At 37.6% G+C, this 18,811-nt stretch overlaps 3 protein-coding genes and 1 pseudogene across 4 annotated transcripts; 1 reads left to right on the forward strand and 3 right to left on the reverse strand.

The window, feature by feature from the left end:
* Positions 1-877: 877 nt before the first annotated feature.
* LOC125203577 (RNA helicase family protein) lies at positions 878-6,577 on the reverse strand. Its single transcript, XM_048101957.2, has 15 exons — positions 6,274-6,577; positions 5,964-6,056; positions 5,773-5,877; positions 5,381-5,598; positions 5,059-5,111; positions 4,862-4,978; positions 4,440-4,531; positions 3,766-3,852; positions 3,179-3,393; positions 2,991-3,083; positions 2,725-2,848; positions 2,348-2,495; positions 2,116-2,185; positions 1,490-1,823; positions 878-1,378 (listed from the first exon to the last, which is right to left on the reverse strand). The coding sequence occupies exons 1-15, from the start codon at positions 6,486-6,488 to the stop codon at positions 1,207-1,209; spliced, it is 2,136 nt and encodes a 711-aa protein (XP_047957914.1). The 5' UTR covers positions 6,489-6,577; the 3' UTR covers positions 878-1,206.
* Positions 6,578-6,986: 409 nt separating this feature from the next.
* On the reverse strand, positions 6,987-10,289 carry LOC125204994 (uncharacterized). Its single transcript, XM_048103772.2, has 4 exons — positions 9,840-10,289; positions 8,882-9,157; positions 8,657-8,794; positions 6,987-8,574 (listed from the first exon to the last, which is right to left on the reverse strand). Exons 1-4 carry the CDS (start codon positions 10,185-10,187, stop codon positions 7,060-7,062), a joined length of 2,277 nt encoding a protein of 758 aa, XP_047959729.1. The 5' UTR covers positions 10,188-10,289; the 3' UTR covers positions 6,987-7,059.
* Positions 10,290-12,409: 2,120 nt separating this feature from the next.
* LOC125205821 (NADH dehydrogenase [ubiquinone] flavoprotein 1, mitochondrial) lies at positions 12,410-16,032 on the forward strand. Of its 2 annotated transcripts, none has more exons than XM_089061762.1 (3): positions 12,410-12,558; positions 13,642-15,113; positions 15,645-16,032. In XM_089061762.1, exons 1-2 carry the CDS (start codon positions 12,556-12,558, stop codon positions 15,100-15,102), a joined length of 1,464 nt encoding a protein of 487 aa, XP_088917888.1. In that variant the 5' UTR covers positions 12,410-12,555; the 3' UTR covers positions 15,103-15,113; positions 15,645-16,032. The 2 variants fall into 2 exon arrangements, with proteins under 2 accessions (XP_088917888.1, XP_088917889.1); XM_089061763.1 differs by having other exon boundaries at positions 15,654-16,032.
* Positions 16,033-17,170: 1,138 nt separating this feature from the next.
* Positions 17,171-18,811, reverse strand: LOC148923762 (uncharacterized; annotated as a pseudogene).

The raw sequence follows: 18,811 nt of genomic DNA on the forward strand, positions 1-18,811 counted from the left end.
CGTGTAGCAATTATCCATAATTACAGGAGTAAAAGGTAAAATATGATCTTGAATATATGCTCATTGTATGATTTTGGTCATATACATCTTTTGAATTTTTGCATCCTGAATATTTTAACTCGGATCACAATTGGTCCTACACTAACAATTCCGTCAATTTTCAAACGGTTTTCATCCGATTTTGACCGATTTTAAACGAATTTTACCCGAATGGGACTGTTAAAACCATCAAAATTGGTCAAAATTGGGTTAAAACGTTTAAAATTTGACGGAATTATTAGTTTATGACCAATTGTGATCCGAGTTGAAATGTTCAGAATGCAAAAATTTAAAAAATAAAGTGTATGACCAAAATCATAAAATGAGTATATATTCAGGACCATTTTTGACCTTACTCTAATTAGAGAAATGAACCAATGCATAGAAGCTGAGCCAATCAAATGAATGGGATTTTTATTTTTCTTTGACAAAACAGGAATATTAATTCAAGATTTTATATTAGATTAAAGGTAGATAATGACATTAATTTCATGTCATTTATTGTTGTCTGCTTCTTTCCCTGCTTTTACTCAATAAATAAATGCAACCCATTTTTATCACAAATACGTCTCACCTTTTAATAACGATGATTGAAAAGTACTCACTCCGTCCCATTGAATATGACTCACTTTTCTTTTTGATTTGCCCCAATCAAGATGATCCATTACTTAAAATGGAAACACATTTATTTCTACTTTATTCTCTCTCTCCTACTTTTACTCTCTCCTTTTACCAAACAAAATATAACTGCATAAATTCTCGTGCCGGCCAAGGAAGGGGTCATCTTCCTTGGGACGGAGGGAGTAGTTCAAATTTCAAACCGTAAATAAACAACTCATAATAAACTCTAATGCAATTATACAATCTTAATGACCTTTGTCCTCAAATTTGAAAGCTTAGAAGTACATGGGATAAGCATTCTATTTCCTCAATTTGACAGACTGCCTAAATTAGATCCATCAGTTTCTAGGTATTCATGAATTTATCTGTTCCATACCAAAAAAAGAAGAAAATGATAAGCATTTTTGTATGTGCAAATGGCTATATTCATCAACGTCAAATTCACATAAGATTTAACTTGATCATGTGGTTACTCGAGAGCTTTTTGTCAAGGAGTATTTCACTGTTTGATGTGTTATACTGCTGCATCCTGGTATTTATGTCCTGCTATTTATTGGCTTGACCTCTACGAGCAAGATAACGTTCACGGGCCGCAAGAATCTTACTGTCGCGGTCCTCAGCAGGTTGAGCCGGAGCAGCATTGCCACCACCATCATCCTTCTGCACGTCTGCGTTTTCTGGTTGAACCTCCTCTTCATGAGACTGGTTGGCTCCTCCACTGCTCCGCAAACAAGAACAAGACACGTTACACAGAGGAATGTGATGTGTCAAGAGTGAGGTTAGAGTTCTAAAATGAAACGCATTTAAGAAAGGCAAAGAGTTGGCACACCTGAGTTTGCTGACATTCAGATTCTGGAGTTTAGCAAAGACTGGTCTGACCCAAGGCATCTCAACAGCACAGACATTTCGCATGTAGGGTCGTGTGGTAGCAATGAGTTCATGATAGATGACATAATTGGGGAACATGCCTTCTTCATCTGTCCTCAGCACTGATGATGGGTGTACCTGTACTAATTGTGACTTGAAGCCAAGGGTCTTATAGCCATTATGACGAAGCATTCGCTCGGCTAGTTGATTTCCATATCCTGAACATAAAGCTTTCCTCAAGGATCTGTAATCTTGATCTTCCCTTCGCCTTTTACTTGTTTTCACATCCATGGGACCTGTTGTGCGAGAAATTTATAAAGGCAAGTAGAGAGGAGAGAGAGAGTTAATAACTTTTGCAAGATCACAAGACAGACATACAAGCATACTAAGGGCAAAATGATTAGTTGTGATTTAGATGCAGATACAGCAAAAGGACTATTTGTTTACTAGTTTAATCATGTATTCTGCGCATGCTTCAGTCTTAACCTCAGACGAGAAACAGATGATGCATGCACAACAATTTGAAGAGGTTCGATAAATCAATAACTTCATAGAAATTGCAAGGAGATGATATATGTGTGACCTGACCTTTGGCAATCTTCTGAATTATTTGGCATAACTGTTTCCGGACGTCCTTGACAAACTTCATCCCCCTCACCTAAGTGAGTTAAAATAATTATGAAACAATTTATTCAGCATCTCCTGTATACTTTTCTTGTTTATCTCTCCTAATATTTCTAGACTGCAAACTTGAAACAGTGGATATTAAAATAATTGATTAAGCAAAATAAATAAAGAGAAGAAAAGCAAATGCTAGTACCTGTAAGTTATTCTCTTTGCACCAGCCAGTATTATAGTCAGTTTCATGCCAAAGCTCAAAAATTTGCAGGAACTGGATGTGGTCGCCCAAGCCAGAACCATCTGGAAGATTTGAAGGAGTATGTTTCCGCTTCCTATCTGCACTTTTACTGCATGAAAAAACACAATTAGTGGGGGGGAGTGTAAAAAAGAATTTGATCTCACTAGTAATATAAGAATTTTGACTGAACAAATAATGACGGGTATCAGGTGGTGGATCTCATTATCTCTACGGACGTACCATACTGCAATCTCTAGGAGAAACAGTTCTAACACTCACAATCACAGACATACAAGTATACACATGTAGAAACACAAATGAAAGAGTTCAAGATTCACCTTTGGCTTATGAGCAATGTAGTCTCTGCAGATAACATTGCAGCGACTGTTAAAGCCTGAGATAGACAGCCACACTCGTTTGCCTCTAACAAGGTCCTCGACAGTGAGGGTTCCAGTGGAAGTTCTGCAATGGATGGTAATTTTCAAACTCACTAACTCCACAATCATAGGTAGAAAATACTTCGAATATGAAATTCAAGAAAACGGTTGGAATGAGCGAGCTAATCACCCTGAGACGGGATTCTAATCCAGAAGAAAATTTTTACCAGCCATAGTTCGTCCAAGACTTGTGATTGAACCCTCGTCATCTATGGCATCAATAAGGTATAACTGCTTTAAGGCATCTTCCAGAGCTTCAACTGCAGCAAAGGCGAGATAAGTCTTCACTATTAAGAAAAATTCCTAAACACCTCACTGCTGAATAAAACACAGGTAAAAGAGAAAAACTTCTTACAAGAAGGTGGGTCAAGGAAGTCAAATTTGAGAATATTGATGTCTGATAGGTCCAATGATTTCAAATACAGGATACTTCCTGCAAGGGAAGATCTCTGTATTTCTGGGATTGTAGCATCCAGTAAGTCATCCTTATAGGCCACAGAAGAGTACAAACGATAGCACTTCCCAGGACGTGTTCTTCCAGCTCTTCCTGCACGCTGATTAGCCTGCACTCTAATATGTTTGCAGTCTGAGAATGAATACATAAACAGAAATGCATTGCATTATTTTTTTTTTCACAAACCACTACTGTTTTTGGGCAATAAAACTTGATAGTAAGTGAGCAAAAAAAGAGTACAGTACATTATTAAATACTTTATCTACTCATGTGCAGAAACTGGAAACAAAATGATGTACTGTACTATATTATTTTTATATAAGCCATAACCAGTTCATTTTGTGTTGGAGGAAATATTGTGTTTCTAAAATGTAATAAAGATAAAAAAGATCATGCATACAACATATACATGTTAACAAGTAGCAGGGGAAATAGACCATGAAGACCAGCTCAAGCTAGCATCTAAAATACTAATCCGAAAACCATACTTGCTGATTTGGACAACATCAAGAGAATACATGCCAGTTGATGGATTGTACTGCCGTTGTTTCACGAAGCCAGGATCAATTACATACCTGCAGTCAGAGTCGGTTTTTTAAAAACTTATATACAGAAAAGGTTTCTAATACGACAACAAGACATAAACTGGTATGGTTCATAATCTAAAACTCCTATGTGTTGCCCAAGTGAACCATTTGGAAAGTTTTTCCCTCTAACCAATGACCAAAGTAGTACTCCCTCCGTCCCAAGGTATTAGACCAACTTTCCTTTTTGGGATGTCCCAACATATTAGACTCGTTTCCTTTTTTAGCAAAAAGCATCTATCTTATTTTATTCTCCACCTACTTTTTTCTCTCTTCTCTCCTCTACTTTTTCCCTCTCTCATACTTTACTCTCTCCACTTTAACTATTTAAATATTAATTCCTTAAATCATGTGCCCAAAAGAAGTGAGTCTAATACTCCGGGATGGAGGGAGTATCAATTACTGAATTACTAAGAGTACAGATACTAACACTTCACTCTATCCTCTAGTTCAATGGATTAGATGTTTGATAACTTGGATGTATATTCGAAGTCTCAGCAATTTAAGTAGTAATGGGTTCGTCATGAAGCGTCCGTACAATATAGAAAATGATTCAAATTTACAATAGCGTATCTTACACAACACCATCAACAGTCAAAGACGTCTCTGCTATGTTGGTAGAAATAATGAATCGACGGCAATTGGGAGGTGGAGGACTAAATACACGGATCTGCACAAATAATAAAAATACAAGACAAAAGACTTAGAAAGAAAAGCAACCAATTATTAGTCTTTTTTTCTAAGGAGGTAAATATATTAAATAATCATAGACAAACAGACTTTAGAACACATCAATTAAAACGAGGGGAAAGTGAGTCCACGGGCTGAGCAGTGCAGCTCTAAGTCTCGAAGATAATCAAATGAACAAAAGATTTATAGCAGACAATGAACACAAGTGGTGTCATATCAAACAAAATGATGTACTGTACTATATTATGTTAAAAATTTGTGTACATGAAAAAAAAATTATAGTAGCTAATTAAGAAGTGAAAACACTAACTTGCAATTCAGGAGGCAGAGATCCATGAAGTGGGTAAATTACAGCATCCATACAAGACCCTTCCTCCAATCTTTGGATTCTTTCTTCCAGTCTTGAGACCAACTTCTCAATGTCATCCTACAATGCCAGTTCACAAATATATTATACAGTAACAGAATTACAACACAACATTATAACCAAAACAATATGGTACTAACCTGTCCTGTCATAAATATTAAGACGTCGCCTTCAGGTTCTTGAGTGTGTATATCTGCAAAGGAAGCATGAGTTCTCGAAGTGAAGAATCAAGAGAAGAAGAAAATACGTCAAGCAATGATGGGAGGAAGCATGAGTTCTCGAAGTGAAGAATCAAGAGAAGAAGAAAATACGGCAAGCAATGATGAGAGGAAGCATGAGTTCTCGAAGTGAAGAATCAAGAGAAGAAGAAAATACGGCAAGCAATGATGGGGAACTATATTTTTCACTGACAGATAAATGTAACAAAGTAAAATAACCAAAAACAATAATAAGATACTGTACCAAGAGCTTTGTTCAAACAAGCGTCAATATAGCTTTTTGGTTTTTCAGAGCTATGATGGATCTCAACAGGGAATAACTTCCCCGGAACATTGAGGATTGGGCAATCCGAGAAGAATCTCGATACTTTTTCACCATCAAGTGTAGCCGAAGTGATCAAAACTTTCAAATTGGACGCGCGCAACTTTATTAACCTTTTCATCAATCCAAGCAGCACATCCCTGACCAAATAGTACATTGACACACATGAAACAAAAAATACTTTACCAAGAGAAAATAGTAAAACAGCTTAGAAAAAAAGAGGTCCCAGTTACAAAGTTTCAGAGTAAAATGCAAACAAATAATTACTGATGCATTGCATTAATGACAAGTTATGTAACTTAATAGAGATTTACGTATTCAAGCTCCTCTCGTGAGCTTCATCTAATATGATGACTGAATATTGACTCAGCTCTGGGTTGGAAAGACTTTCGCGCAGGAGAACTCCGTCGGTTAGGTATCTGCACGTGTACAGAATAAATGAATAAGAATGCTTTGTTCTTTCGGTAAACATAGCTCTGAATGTTTTCTCGAAAAGAGAGCTTACTTTATAATCGTCTTCTCTGAAGTTCTATCTTCAAAGCGGATCGCGTAACCTACCTCATCACCCAGCGGCACATTCAATTCTTCTGAGACACGCCTATTAGACACAAAACGTAATTTGAAAGAAAATGAAGACAAATTAGCTGTAATTCTGTTAAATTATTCAGCTATTATGAGTTAGCTTCTCGGATTTAGTTCTAACAGTAATAAAAAAAAACTGCTAAATAATAAATCTAAGCAAGGGAATGCATTTCTTCTAAAGAACAGAAATGTCAAATTATCTCAGCATCATATAACCTAACCGAAAAATTCACCTTGATACTGTAACAGCGGCAACTCGACGCGGCTGAGTTACAGCGATGCAACCCGATTTGGTGTAACCTCGTCTGTGAAGAATTTGAGAGAGCTGAGTACTTTTCCCTGATCCAGTTTCACCGATTACAACTACTACCGGATTCTTATCCACAGTTTCCACGATTTTGTCTTCAAATTGAAGAATCGGCAGTTCCGCCATTGAAATTATCGACATTTCAAATTGAACAGGTTTAACACTAGGGTTTTGTATAATTTTGCCGCGTTTACCAATCTTAAACTGAAATCTGCTTAGCTACGATTCCTCTGAACTGATGCACCTTTTTAGTTAAGACGCCAATTTTAATTTATTTTTTTAATTAGTTAAAACGGATTATTTTACAGTTTGTGAGGGAAGTTTCAGTTACTAGTGTTTAAATTCTTTATGTAAGTCAAATTATTCTCTTAATTCGATTGAATAAATTGTATATCAAGTAGCAGTATCAAGAAAACTCCTAGTATTTTATTTGAAACGTATAAACTGTATACAAGAATTAAAATACAATCCCAAAGTAAACTAAGGCGGCGTTCGGTTGTCATGACTAATTTTATAAGACTATCCATTTAAGATTAAGTTGTGGGAATATTTTAATTGGAGGGGAAGGCTATGACTAATTATCATGATACTATATATCTAGGTTTAAGTTGTAGAGTTCAATCTTATGAATCAAACATAAAAACATATTTAATCATGAGACTTAATCTTAGTAACCGAAACTCCTAAGTAGTTAGCTAAATACGTTGTATCTCTATTGTTTCCTCCCAAAAATAGCTTCACGAGTAACAAGCCTTATTCCCCTCACCCACAGCTCCGCCTCTTCACTTCCACCACAGCAAGAAAAATGAAATTCTTTATTCTTCGTAGTCACCACCCTAAACAGCCCTTGATCATCCCCATCACTCTTCCACCGCCGGTTCCACCGGAACGTCGAGCTCATGCCCACCTCGGCCCCTCGACAGATCACATTCCTCCGGCTCGACTTCCCCCAGCTCAACACCCCTCTGGCCTCCACCATCCTCAACGTCTTCGCGTGCGGGGTCCCCTTCCCCGCCTTGGTATGCTTCTTCACACGAGCCCCTCTCGTCACTAGCTCGCGAGCAAGCTTGTCTAGTATCGCCCTCTTGGCCTCGTCCCCACGTGCTAGAGATAGCGCGGTCTCGTGCCTTGCGTTCTTTAGACCGCAATTCGCCCCCAACGAGATCAGAAGCTCACACATAGTTCCATCGCCTGATTTTGCTGCAAACATCAATGGAGTGTATCCATCACAATCTAGAAGATTCACATCAAAGCCTTTCTTCACTAGCTCTTGAACCATATCTTGGTTTCCGAAGCGAGCCGCACGATGCAGATCAGACTTGCTCATATCACCCTTTGTAGAAATTAGTATCTCTGCAAATGCATCTCTTTTCTGGCTGGCTTTTGCTAATGTGACCGCTGTCTCACCGTAGTTATTCTGCAGCTCCACGTCAGCTCCAGCGTTCACGAGCAGCCTAAAGATCTCGACGTGACCACCTGCAGCAGCAACCATCACTGCAGAGAATCCAGCATCATCTGTCTCATCAATGTCCAAATCTTGACGCTGGATCAGTTTCATCATGGCATCAGCATCATTTGCTCGAGCCACAAACAGCAATGAGGAAAACACCTCGGGGTTGCTTGATGGCGCTATTGTCCCAGCTCGAATCACCTCCAAAACAGCCTGCTGGAAGACGAGGCTCCACCGTGCTAGTCCAGCAATCGACATTGCAGACTGACCGGTAACACTACACAAGCCAAAATCAGACCCTGCTGAGGCCAAAATCTTGAGGCACTCCTCCTGCTTGTGTCGTGCACAGATCATCAGCGCGGTCTCTCCACACCCCGTTCTGGAGTTGACATCACAGCCGGCGTTGATCAGGAGGCGGAGAATTGTGGCCAACCCGAGACGTGCAGCCAAGTGTATGCCCCTAGTGTATGCACCCTGAGATGTCTGGATTGGGGATTCTGTATCAGCAGTGCCGCTGCTCAAGATCACCTCGAGAGCTCTCGCGTTGCCACATAGGATCGCGTGGTGGACGATCGTCCTCCCAAGATGGGGGAGGTTTGGAGAGGAATGCTGGAGGAGCATGCGCAGGATAGCACCACTTGCTTCGAAATACTCCACTGCGCACCATGTGATGTGATATGGCTCGGCCAAACCAGCTCCCACTCGGAACTCTTCACCCGTGGCTAAGTCCCACAACCAAGCTCCCAACCTAACCTTAGCATCTCTTCTGCATCCCATCTTTCACCACAAGCATACTTTTCAGACAACAAATCTAAATAGACATATCCTGAAATAGAAAGCGAGATAGAGTGTGATTTACATTTAACAGCAGCTGAACAACTGATGTTTGTCTGCCAACAACAGCTGCAACAAGAGCATTGCAGCCTACATTGGCATGGAGAGAAGGCTTGGAGGACTGCAGCAATATCCTTGTATTTGCATTAGCATCAACTCCATTCTGCAGCATCAACCATCTTCACCAATAAATCAAACAAAAAATTTACAATTTAACAGTATTTTACATGATGCATTACTCATAATGCACCTTAACAAGTGCTGCAACAGAATCCACGAATCCCCTGCTCGAAGCAACGACAAGGGCGTGTACAGCAATGTGAGGGCGGATCATGTCCGAAGCCATTAGCAGCTCCGCAGCTCTGGCCCTACCCACGCTGCACGCCTCCAGCAACGCCTCCTCGCATGCCGCCTGAGCCGCTCCACCGTTCAATAGTATCTCCAACACCTCGAGGTGACCCTCCCTGACTGCTGCAGTGGTTGCATACCCTCGGAATAGCTTTTGGTTCACATTCGCTCCATCGTTCTGTTTGATTTTGATAATTAATCATGTGTTGCTTTCTAGCTAGTCTAAATCAAGAGACAGGATGAAACAAGTGGAGCCTGTTGTGACGAGAAATATTGCATAAAACAATTTCATTACCACGCTCCAAAGCAACTTACACTTTGAGGCCTACTACTTACTGTGCATAAGAAAGACAATTAACAAATTATTTTTTTAATTAAGCTCACCAATAATTGAGACATATTATGATTTTGGCTTCGAGACAATTTATAACGGTAAATTTCAAATTAGTCCTAAATCTACACTAATCACAATAAGAACACACTAGAATGCAGTTAAAGAGTTTTGGATATAATTTGGTGCCGACAAATATCATATGACTACTGTTTGACATGGTAAAATTGAAGGTATTATTTATTAAATCTAAGTAGAGCTCTGTGGATTCATCCCAAAAAGGCTTAATGATGTGATGATTGATAATAAAACAACAAACATCCTCACAGAGCGTCAGATAAACGCTTTCATTTGAGATATCACTCAATAATTCATTTCAGACTAATATGTTTAAAAATAATTAAACTTATTTTCAGCTTTAATTAGCGTAAATTTTTTAAATGATAAATTCAAACTAATCAGCAAATAATTAATGCTGCAAATGAATCAATTAATCAGAAGGAAACAACATAAATTGACACATAATTACCAGTAATTTTCTGACGAGGGCAAGGTTTCCGTTATGAGCGGCGAGGAAGAGAGCGGTGACGTCAGTCCTGAACTCTTCGAACTCGACGCGAACTTGGCTCGCCGATTCTCCGTTCAAAACGACCTCTGTTTTTCTGAATTTCAGGGAGACTGTTCCGATGAAATTAACGTCGACGTACGGGTGAGAAACGAGCTCGGAAGCTAGGCGCAGATCGTCTGCTTGAGCCGCGACGATTAGCCGCTGAGAAATAGGCTCGTCGTCGCGAAGCCTCGTCACCGGAAAAACCTGTCGTTTTTTTCCGATCACGTGCTGGCCTCCGCCGCCGGCGGTGGTGAACACTTCCGTCATCGCTCGTCTTTGATTTGTAGTTCCAAATTTCGTGATTCTGAGTGAAAAATGCGTTGATTGTGGAGAGAGAAGCTCTTGTAGTAGAAGAACAGAAGTTGATGAAACAAGCCTTTGGATTATTAATATTTAGGCGTTAATCAGTATCTAATTCCAATTCTAAATACAGTATTGTATAATGATTTAGTCATAATGACACTATTTATTGTATTGTGATTTATCGTTGTTTGACAAAATCAAACTTCCTAATTGAGTTCGCATAAGAAAGTCAGTACGTAATACTCACGCACAGATCTTGTATAATTGTATTTATATCTCACATATCATTAGCAAAACACAAATGTTATTTGGGTTTATTGAACTCGTAAATTTAAAGTTCGATTTTTCTTTTTTTTTCAATTAAATTACTTATCATCCATATGTTACTTTGTTGTAGTAAGAAATTGAAACAAAATATAGTAGTAATAATATTTTGAAGATTTATTAATATTCATATGTTTTCTATAGAATTATTCTTATTTTATTTTAATTTTCGATTGCCGTATTTGATCACGTGGAAATATTGACCTAAATAATGTCCTCGTTAGTAGCCCTTAGGTTTTGAGTCTGGTACTTTTGAATTATTAAATTATAGAATATTAACGAAATGTGATCTCTCTCCGCGACAATGCTATAAAATATTAATAAGATTTCTTAATATTATGAAATATCTAGTTGTCTATTATTAAATTAGTTCATGTTATTGTTTTAAAATTTTCGTAATTAAATATTTCATTTTATTATTAATAATTTTAATAAAAAATCTCACATTCTATTTTATTTCATTCATATTTTATTATAAATTTAATATATAAAAATATTATTTATTATACTTATGTGTCGGGAAAGACGTCTGTGAAATTGGAAACTAAATCAATTCATTCGTATTCTATTACATTATTATCGAAAATTTAGCATAGTTAAGGAAAAGAATGAGAAATTTTGTATCTAACAAGTGTGTTGGGACTTGGGGGCATAAAAATCATTAGCATCTTTGGTGTATTAATTAAGGATAATTAACCGGCTAAGCAAAGATACGATGATGAAAGAGTTCTCCACTACTATAGTCACTTCCAAATTAACTAATCTTTTTTCTTAATCACACTTATCCGGATTTCTTTTTTCCTTCGGCAACGACATTTATCCGGATTTGGCCTGCATTATTCCTCACATGCCACGAATCCATATAATAATATCGAGTAAAAAAAAGTTAATTAACTTTGTCTTGACGTAAAATTTTTAAGCAGAGAGCCACTAGTGTACAAGCATCAATCTTAATTTATATTTATAGCAGTTATATTATTTACAACAAGTCGATATAAATCACGGCAAATGAGAATGAGTCATGAATCTCTAATTTCAAACTCTGATTTTCTAATCTTCAAGAGTCCAAGACTTCATTAATCATCAACGTAGGATAAATTCTAAATATTATAGAGTTAGTAATAGTGATAAAATAAAATGAAACGAAGTTTACAATCATTTTCTAGTCCAATAACTACAAGAAACGAGGTTTATCGACTTTTTTTTTTTTGCCGCTAAGCGCTAAACCATGTAATATTCTACTGATAATCAAGATTATTGACGTATAACTGTATAAGCACTAGTGTCTACAAATAAAAAGCTTAGTTTGACTTATAAGTTTTCAGAAATATAATAGTAGTAAAAAGTAGAATGAAAAAAGGAATTTGAAATATTGCATCCTATTTTTATATATTAAATTTATAATAAAATGCAAATGGGATAAAAATAGTGAAATATCAATATGGGCCCTTTACTAAAAGGAAGAGTAAAAGACAAATGAGATATTTATTCGTAGATGAACGAAAATACCAAAATAGAATGATTATTAGAGAAACTAAAAACTTTCAGGATACCACCCGCCCCTTAGATCATGCCTAAAGTTTATAACGTATGGTCCATAAATGAAATATCCCTATTTAATCCCAATTCAAGCAGAAGCCCATTGACAAAAATAAAGCTCAGTCCAATTTATATTTAAGGCCCAACATGAATTTTACCCCAAATTAGTTTTTATGCATTTTGTTGACATAGATATTACCACGTGTCCATTTCGACAATCGCAGAGTGATCCTCGCTTCTGAACCGTTGGATTGTCATATTAGTCAAATAGAAAAAGAAAATCACATCTAGACCGTCGTATGGTCAGCCTCACCAGAACTATCGTAGACTTGACCACATAAGGACTGCTCAGCTCGCTTTCTATTTTGTGTTTCTCCCTCCTCCTCCCCCACTCTCTTCATCTTCCCGCATCTGTCTATCGCGGTCTCTGTTCAATTGCAGCAGCTCAGCTCGTAAATTTTGATGCCATATGGTATGCGTTGTTTCCGACTCCAACTGTTACTTCATATTTTTCTTTTTTCTTTGCATAAATTATTTCAACTATTTCGGAATTGCTCTCTGGTTTTATGTGAAATTTGGATCTAGTTCATTGGATTGTTTAAAAATGAAAAAATATCAATTTATTCGTTGAGGAGCTCAGAAACGAAGCTCTAACCTTTTTTTAATTGGAATCAGATGACGAGTGAATTTGGGATGATAAAATTTATCTATCACTGCAAATAGATCGAACCCTAGTTTTTTTATTTATATTGAGACAACGTACTTGCGCACGGTTCTAGGTTGGGCGCGCGTTGATGCCATTTAAATTAAAAACGAATTATAGTCTATTTAGGACAAAATGAAGTTTTTGTAAGTATTCGAATTCATGTCTTAAAAATGAGGTACATTGCAGTTTGTAGCTTGCTCCTTAATTTCTAGGGTGCTGTGGAGTTTCATTCAGTTGATTGATAGAGGGTGTGACTTGTGAGGGGTTCCTCTTGGTGTTGGAAAACAGATTGAGTGACTCTACTTGTACATGAAGTAGATGTTCTGAGGTGATTTCAAAATCTGTATGAGCTTAGTTAGTTGCACTTCTCGATTGCAATAAAGGCAACTCATTGCGCTTGCATCTGGGACCATGGAGTCTGATTACAGAGCTCTTGGTCTTATCAACTTTGAGTTTAAAAATATTAAAAAAAATTGGGTAACAAGATGTCCTTGCATACGTGTATTACATTTACAATACGAGAGTTTATATTCACATAGCCTTTGCCTTAAGCCTTCTATCCCCTTACATGTCTTGTTTGTTGAGACAACAAAAATTTGATTATCCAGATCTTGAATTAAGTATAGATGATAGCAGATATCCTTGAAGTCTTTGAGTGCCTGTATTCTTGTGTGTATGATACTGTTTGGTTCACTTTTCTCATTGTGTATCTGGTTTTGCTTGTGTTATTGTAAATGTTTTTAAAGTAGCATGTGTTGTTTGTAGGAGGAGGAATTTCCATATGCTTACAACATTACAACCTGAAAACTAACCTTTTATTTTTCCATTACTATTTTAATGTTTCATCAGGCTCCTATGAAGGGCATCCTGTCTCTACAAAAGACTGCTTTGTTTCAGCGCTCCAGTGAGAATTTTGGCCTCGTGCGTAGATTACTTAGCACACAGGCTGCTACACCTTCTGCCACCCCACAGCCTCCGCCCCCTCCACCACCTCCAGAGAAAACCCACTTTGGCGGCCTGAAAGATGAGGATCGTATCTTCACTAACGTATATGGTTTGCATGATCCTTTCCTGAAAGGTGCTATGAAACGTGGAGACTGGTACAGGACTAAAGATTTAGTTACTAAAGGAGCTGATTGGATTGTCGGTGAAATGAAGAAATCCGGACTAAGAGGCCGTGGTGGTGCTGGTTTTCCCTCTGGGCTTAAATGGTCCTTTATGCCAAAGGCATCTGATGGCCGCCCTTCCTATCTTGTTGTTAATGCTGATGAAAGTGAACCTGGAACGTGTAAAGATAGAGAAATTATGCGACATGATCCTCATAAACTGCTAGAAGGTTGTCTGATAGCGGGAGTTGGGATGAGGGCTAGAGCTGCATATATTTATATTCGTGGTGAGTATGTGAATGAAAGACTGAATCTCGAGAAGGCCAGGAAAGAAGCTTATGCAGCTGGATTGTTGGGAAAGAATGCATGTGGATCAGGTTATGATTTTGATGTCCATATCCACTTTGGTGCTGGAGCTTACATATGTGGTGAAGAGACTGCTCTTTTAGAGAGCCTTGAGGGTAAGCAAGGAAAGCCCAGGTTGAAGCCTCCTTTTCCAGCCAATGCTGGGCTATATGGTTGCCCCACAACTGTTACGAACGTTGAAACAGTGGCTGTTTCACCCACCATTTTGAGGCGGGGCCCGGAATGGTTTGCTAGTTTTGGCAGGAAAAACAATTCTGGAACAAAACTTTTCTGCATATCAGGGCATGTAAATAAACCTTGTACTGTTGAAGAGGAGATGAGTATTCCATTGAAAGAGCTTATAGAGAGACACTGTGGTGGTGTTCGTGGTGGATGGGATAATTTACTTGCTGTTATTCCAGGCGGTTCATCTGTTCCACTGATTCCCAAGCACTTATGTGAGGATGTGCTCATGGATTTCGATGCACTTAAAGCCGTCCAGTCAGGGTTGGGAACTGCTGCTGTCATTGTGATGGATAAGTCCACTGATGTTGTTGATGCTATTGCTAGACTCTCTTACTTCTACAAGCATGAGAGTTGCGGCCAATGTACACCCTGCAGAGAAGGTACTGGATGGCTCTGGATGATTATGGAGAGAATGAAGGTAGGAAATGCTAAGCTGGAGGAGATTGACATGCTCCAGGAAGTGACCAAACAGATTGAAGGGCACACCATTTGTGCGTTGGGAGATGCTGCTGCTTGGCCAGTTCAGGGACTTATTAGGCACTTTAGGCCAGAAATGGAGAGGAGGATCAGGGAGAGGGCGGACAGAGAGTTACGACAGGCTGCTGCTGCTTGATCACTATGAAGGTTGGTGCCAAGCCCTATTATGCCTATTTATATAGTCTATATAGACTATAGCCATCCTAGCTTTGCCTAAAGGGCACCCTATCTGTTTCTTGAAAAAAATCACGATCCACCCAATCTGATGTCTAGATGAGATTCTCACCGTCCCTGAACCACTAAAACCTGATCCTACTACTTTAGTTTGAGTAAGTTAATCTGCTTAATTTAACTGATGCCATTTTAGGCTGGACAGAAGAATTCATCGTATGAAGAACATTAGGATAGTTTATGTCATGCTGCAATTGTATTACCATGATATGTTGTCAAATGACATTCCTTAACTCTATTTTGAATCTGAAGGCTGATGCTTGTGATCTTCATGATTTTGCAAATAAGTTATTGTGCACTACTCTGGATTGAGATCTATCCTTCTTAGAAACTCTACTCTCTTGATTTGAAGCCTAGGGAGGAATAAGCCTGAACTTGATTCTGGTCTCTGATTGGTTTCCTGTTATATTGAAACAAACTCAAAGCTTCTGCATAACATATTTTCAGGTTTTGCAGGGATCACATTTACTGTTAGATTACATCGAATAAGCTCTTAGAAGTGGAGAGATTTCAGAATTTGATCCGTTCTTCCAGCCACATGTGCAACTTTGATTTGCATTAAAATTATACTTTTATATGTTCCAAGTTCTTCATTCAGCTAAGCATGTGAGCTGAAGTTTCATTCTATCTGGATTTTTATTGCTTGAAGAACCTTTCAAACAGTTTGTCCGTGTGTAATTCTGGCAATAATTTTTGAAGGATGTTCATGTCTTTATACCGAAAACTATTGATTGCTCATATCTCACGGACATAATGTTTAATTTGATTCCTGTTGATGACTATGTCAGATTATTATTTTAGATATTTGTAGAAAATATGCCAACTTTTTTATGTTTATGATTGTCTTATTCGAAATCGCTTGATCTGTCTCATGATGGGTTGTTTTGTGGATGTGAATTTATGCGGGCCGAAATGATCAATAATCAATTTATGATGTATGTATTGATGTTTTATTATACTAGTAGTATTACTTTGAAAAAACAACCCATGCTGACATGCACTATCCAAAGAAAAAAAAAATACTAGTACACTACCATAGTGTTCCCATCATAATCCAAATTGAAAATTTATCATGTTTCTGGCTCAGCTTTTATTTAATTGAATTATAATTAGATTATTTGCATATTAATTCTTTTTCCCTTTGGAATATATAACTCAAACTTATTCCAAAAAAAGAATAGTAATAAAGAAAATGGTAGTTGAGTTTTCCTATGGTTGTGAATAATAAATTGGCGCGGACTCGTGCATTTAGGATGGATCTATTCCAATCTTAACCGCGTTAACTAATCAATAATTTTCAAATATTCGGCATCTCAATTGCAAATGTATAATACTCCTACTCTTCAACGAAATATTTATAATTTTCTATACTTTTCTAGAAAAACATGGTGCAATAATTTTTGAAAGTCAAGGATTTGATAATTACCACTATTAACAAATTCAAAATATCTGACGTGTATTATCGTCAGCATTTATGAACTTTTAGCCGACAATTGCGGCGATCATTACCTGCTTTCATTATAATTATAGCTATATTAGTAGCACTTCCATTCCAATGGTTATTTATTTTGGATACAGACATTGAGAAATTATTTTGACTTTTGAATGTATTAAATGATAAAATAGACTAGGAAAATTAAGAAAGAGTAAAATAGGTGATGGAGTGAAAAATGTGTTAAATGAGTTAAATGATAATAAAATAAAGACTAAAGGCCAAAATTGGTCCTGAACATATGGTCATTTTATATTTTTAGTCATAAACTATCTTTTGAATTTTTTGGTCCTGCACATATAGAAATTTGATCATTTTGGTCCTCCGTCAATATTCGGTTAGAAACTAACGGTCAACGAGTTTAATCCCAATTTTAACCAAAATTAACATTTTAATTCTAATTTTTTACTCCTCAATTAATTCACTTACTATTATTATAAATATTCTTTTAAAATTAGAAAATTAGAATTTAAAATATTTTTTACTCCGCCGCCGCGAAGATCTGTTCCACTGCCGCCGCCGCCGCCGGCTGATCGAGGCTAGGGTTTGCGATTGGATTCACGTTGGAGAAGCTCACGTCGGCGAAATTGTACATCACGGCGGAATCCGGCGTGGTGTGGATCGGTTCCGCGGCGGAGGATGTAGGAGGAGCGGTTGCGGTTGCGACTGCGGCGGCGGAGGTGGTGAGGCTGGAGCTCTGCGCGGTGGATTTTTCCTCTGCGCGGTGGTTTTAGGCTTGGAGCGCTTTGTTTTGTGGGAGCAACCGCCGTCGGGGACATTGCGGAGGACGCCGCCTTTGGACCAATAGCGGCGGCAGCTCTTGCAGAAGTGGCGCGGCTGCGAGAGGTTGTAGTTGTTGTAGTAGCAGAATTTGGTGTTGAGCGAGTCGCAGCGAGGGCACTTGACGACCTGGTGATTGTGCGGCCGCATCCGCCTATCTCCGACGCCGATAAACCTCCCTCCGCCTCCGATTTCTTCTCCGATGCGAGCTTCACCAACGTGAATCCAATAATAGGATTTCCCATTCCCAGATTTTCTTTTTTACTTTTCGAATACCCACTTAAAAATCCTATCTTTAGTTTTTTACAATTCTTGATACTATCCAGATTCTCTGCTCACAATTTAACAGTGCTTGCGAGTAAATAATCTCAAGAATAATTATTTGTTTATTGGGTTTGGCTGTGCCATTACAATTCCCAGGTTTGAATTTGATTTCTTTCTTTCTCGATTTTTCCCTAGCATGCACGAATTTCGGATTTTGTTTCTTGAAGCTTGATGATGAAGATATTTCATAATTTATATATCTATTTCACTGCCGAGTTGGTTGATCAGCAGCCGCCGCCGCTGTCGGCGGCGGAACAGATCTGCGCGGCAGAGTAAAAAAATACTATTTTAAATTCTAATTTTCTAATTTTAAAAGAATATTTATAATAATACTTAGTGAATTAATTAAGGAGTAAAAAATCAAAATTAAAATGTTAATTTTGGTCAAAATCGGGATTAAACCCGTTGACCGTTAGTTTCTAACGGAAATATTGACGGAGGACCAAAATGATCAAATTTCCATATGTGCAGGACTAAAAAATCCAAAAGATAATGTTTAGGACCAAAAACGTAAAATGACCATAATGTTCAGGACCAATTTTGGCCTTTACTCTAAAATAAAATAGGAGAAAGAGAAAAAGTTGAAAAGATAATAGACATTAAAGAAGGTGATGAATTAATATAAAAGTGATTTATTTTTAAAAAAAATGAAATGATACAACTTCTCGGATTTAACTTAATTGGGACGGAGGGAGTAGCTGATGTTCATAATATTTTTTTATCAGCAAAGAGAATTGATTAAATTGAGTGACTTATTATGTTCGTTTTCATTTATTAAACTAAATTCAAATTAGGTTTAAGTTCCATTTGTTGCATTTTATGCAGGACTACGTTTTAACTAATACTAAACCGGATCAACACCAAATAAATATTAAGTAAAATAGAAAAACCAAACAAATAGGATCTTAATTTTTAATTTTGATTCACAGAGCGTCGACGCAAAACTCCAAATTAATAAGTAACTTAGCTTACAATAAACGAATATCAGTCAAATCCAAATCTAACAATAACTATTCAT

Source organism: Salvia hispanica, chromosome 6, assembly GCF_029641045.1.
Source record: "Salvia hispanica isolate PSC_SH4W2 chromosome 6, Shi_PSC_v1, whole genome shotgun sequence".
Taxonomy (NCBI): Eukaryota; Viridiplantae; Streptophyta; class Magnoliopsida; order Lamiales; family Lamiaceae; genus Salvia; species Salvia hispanica.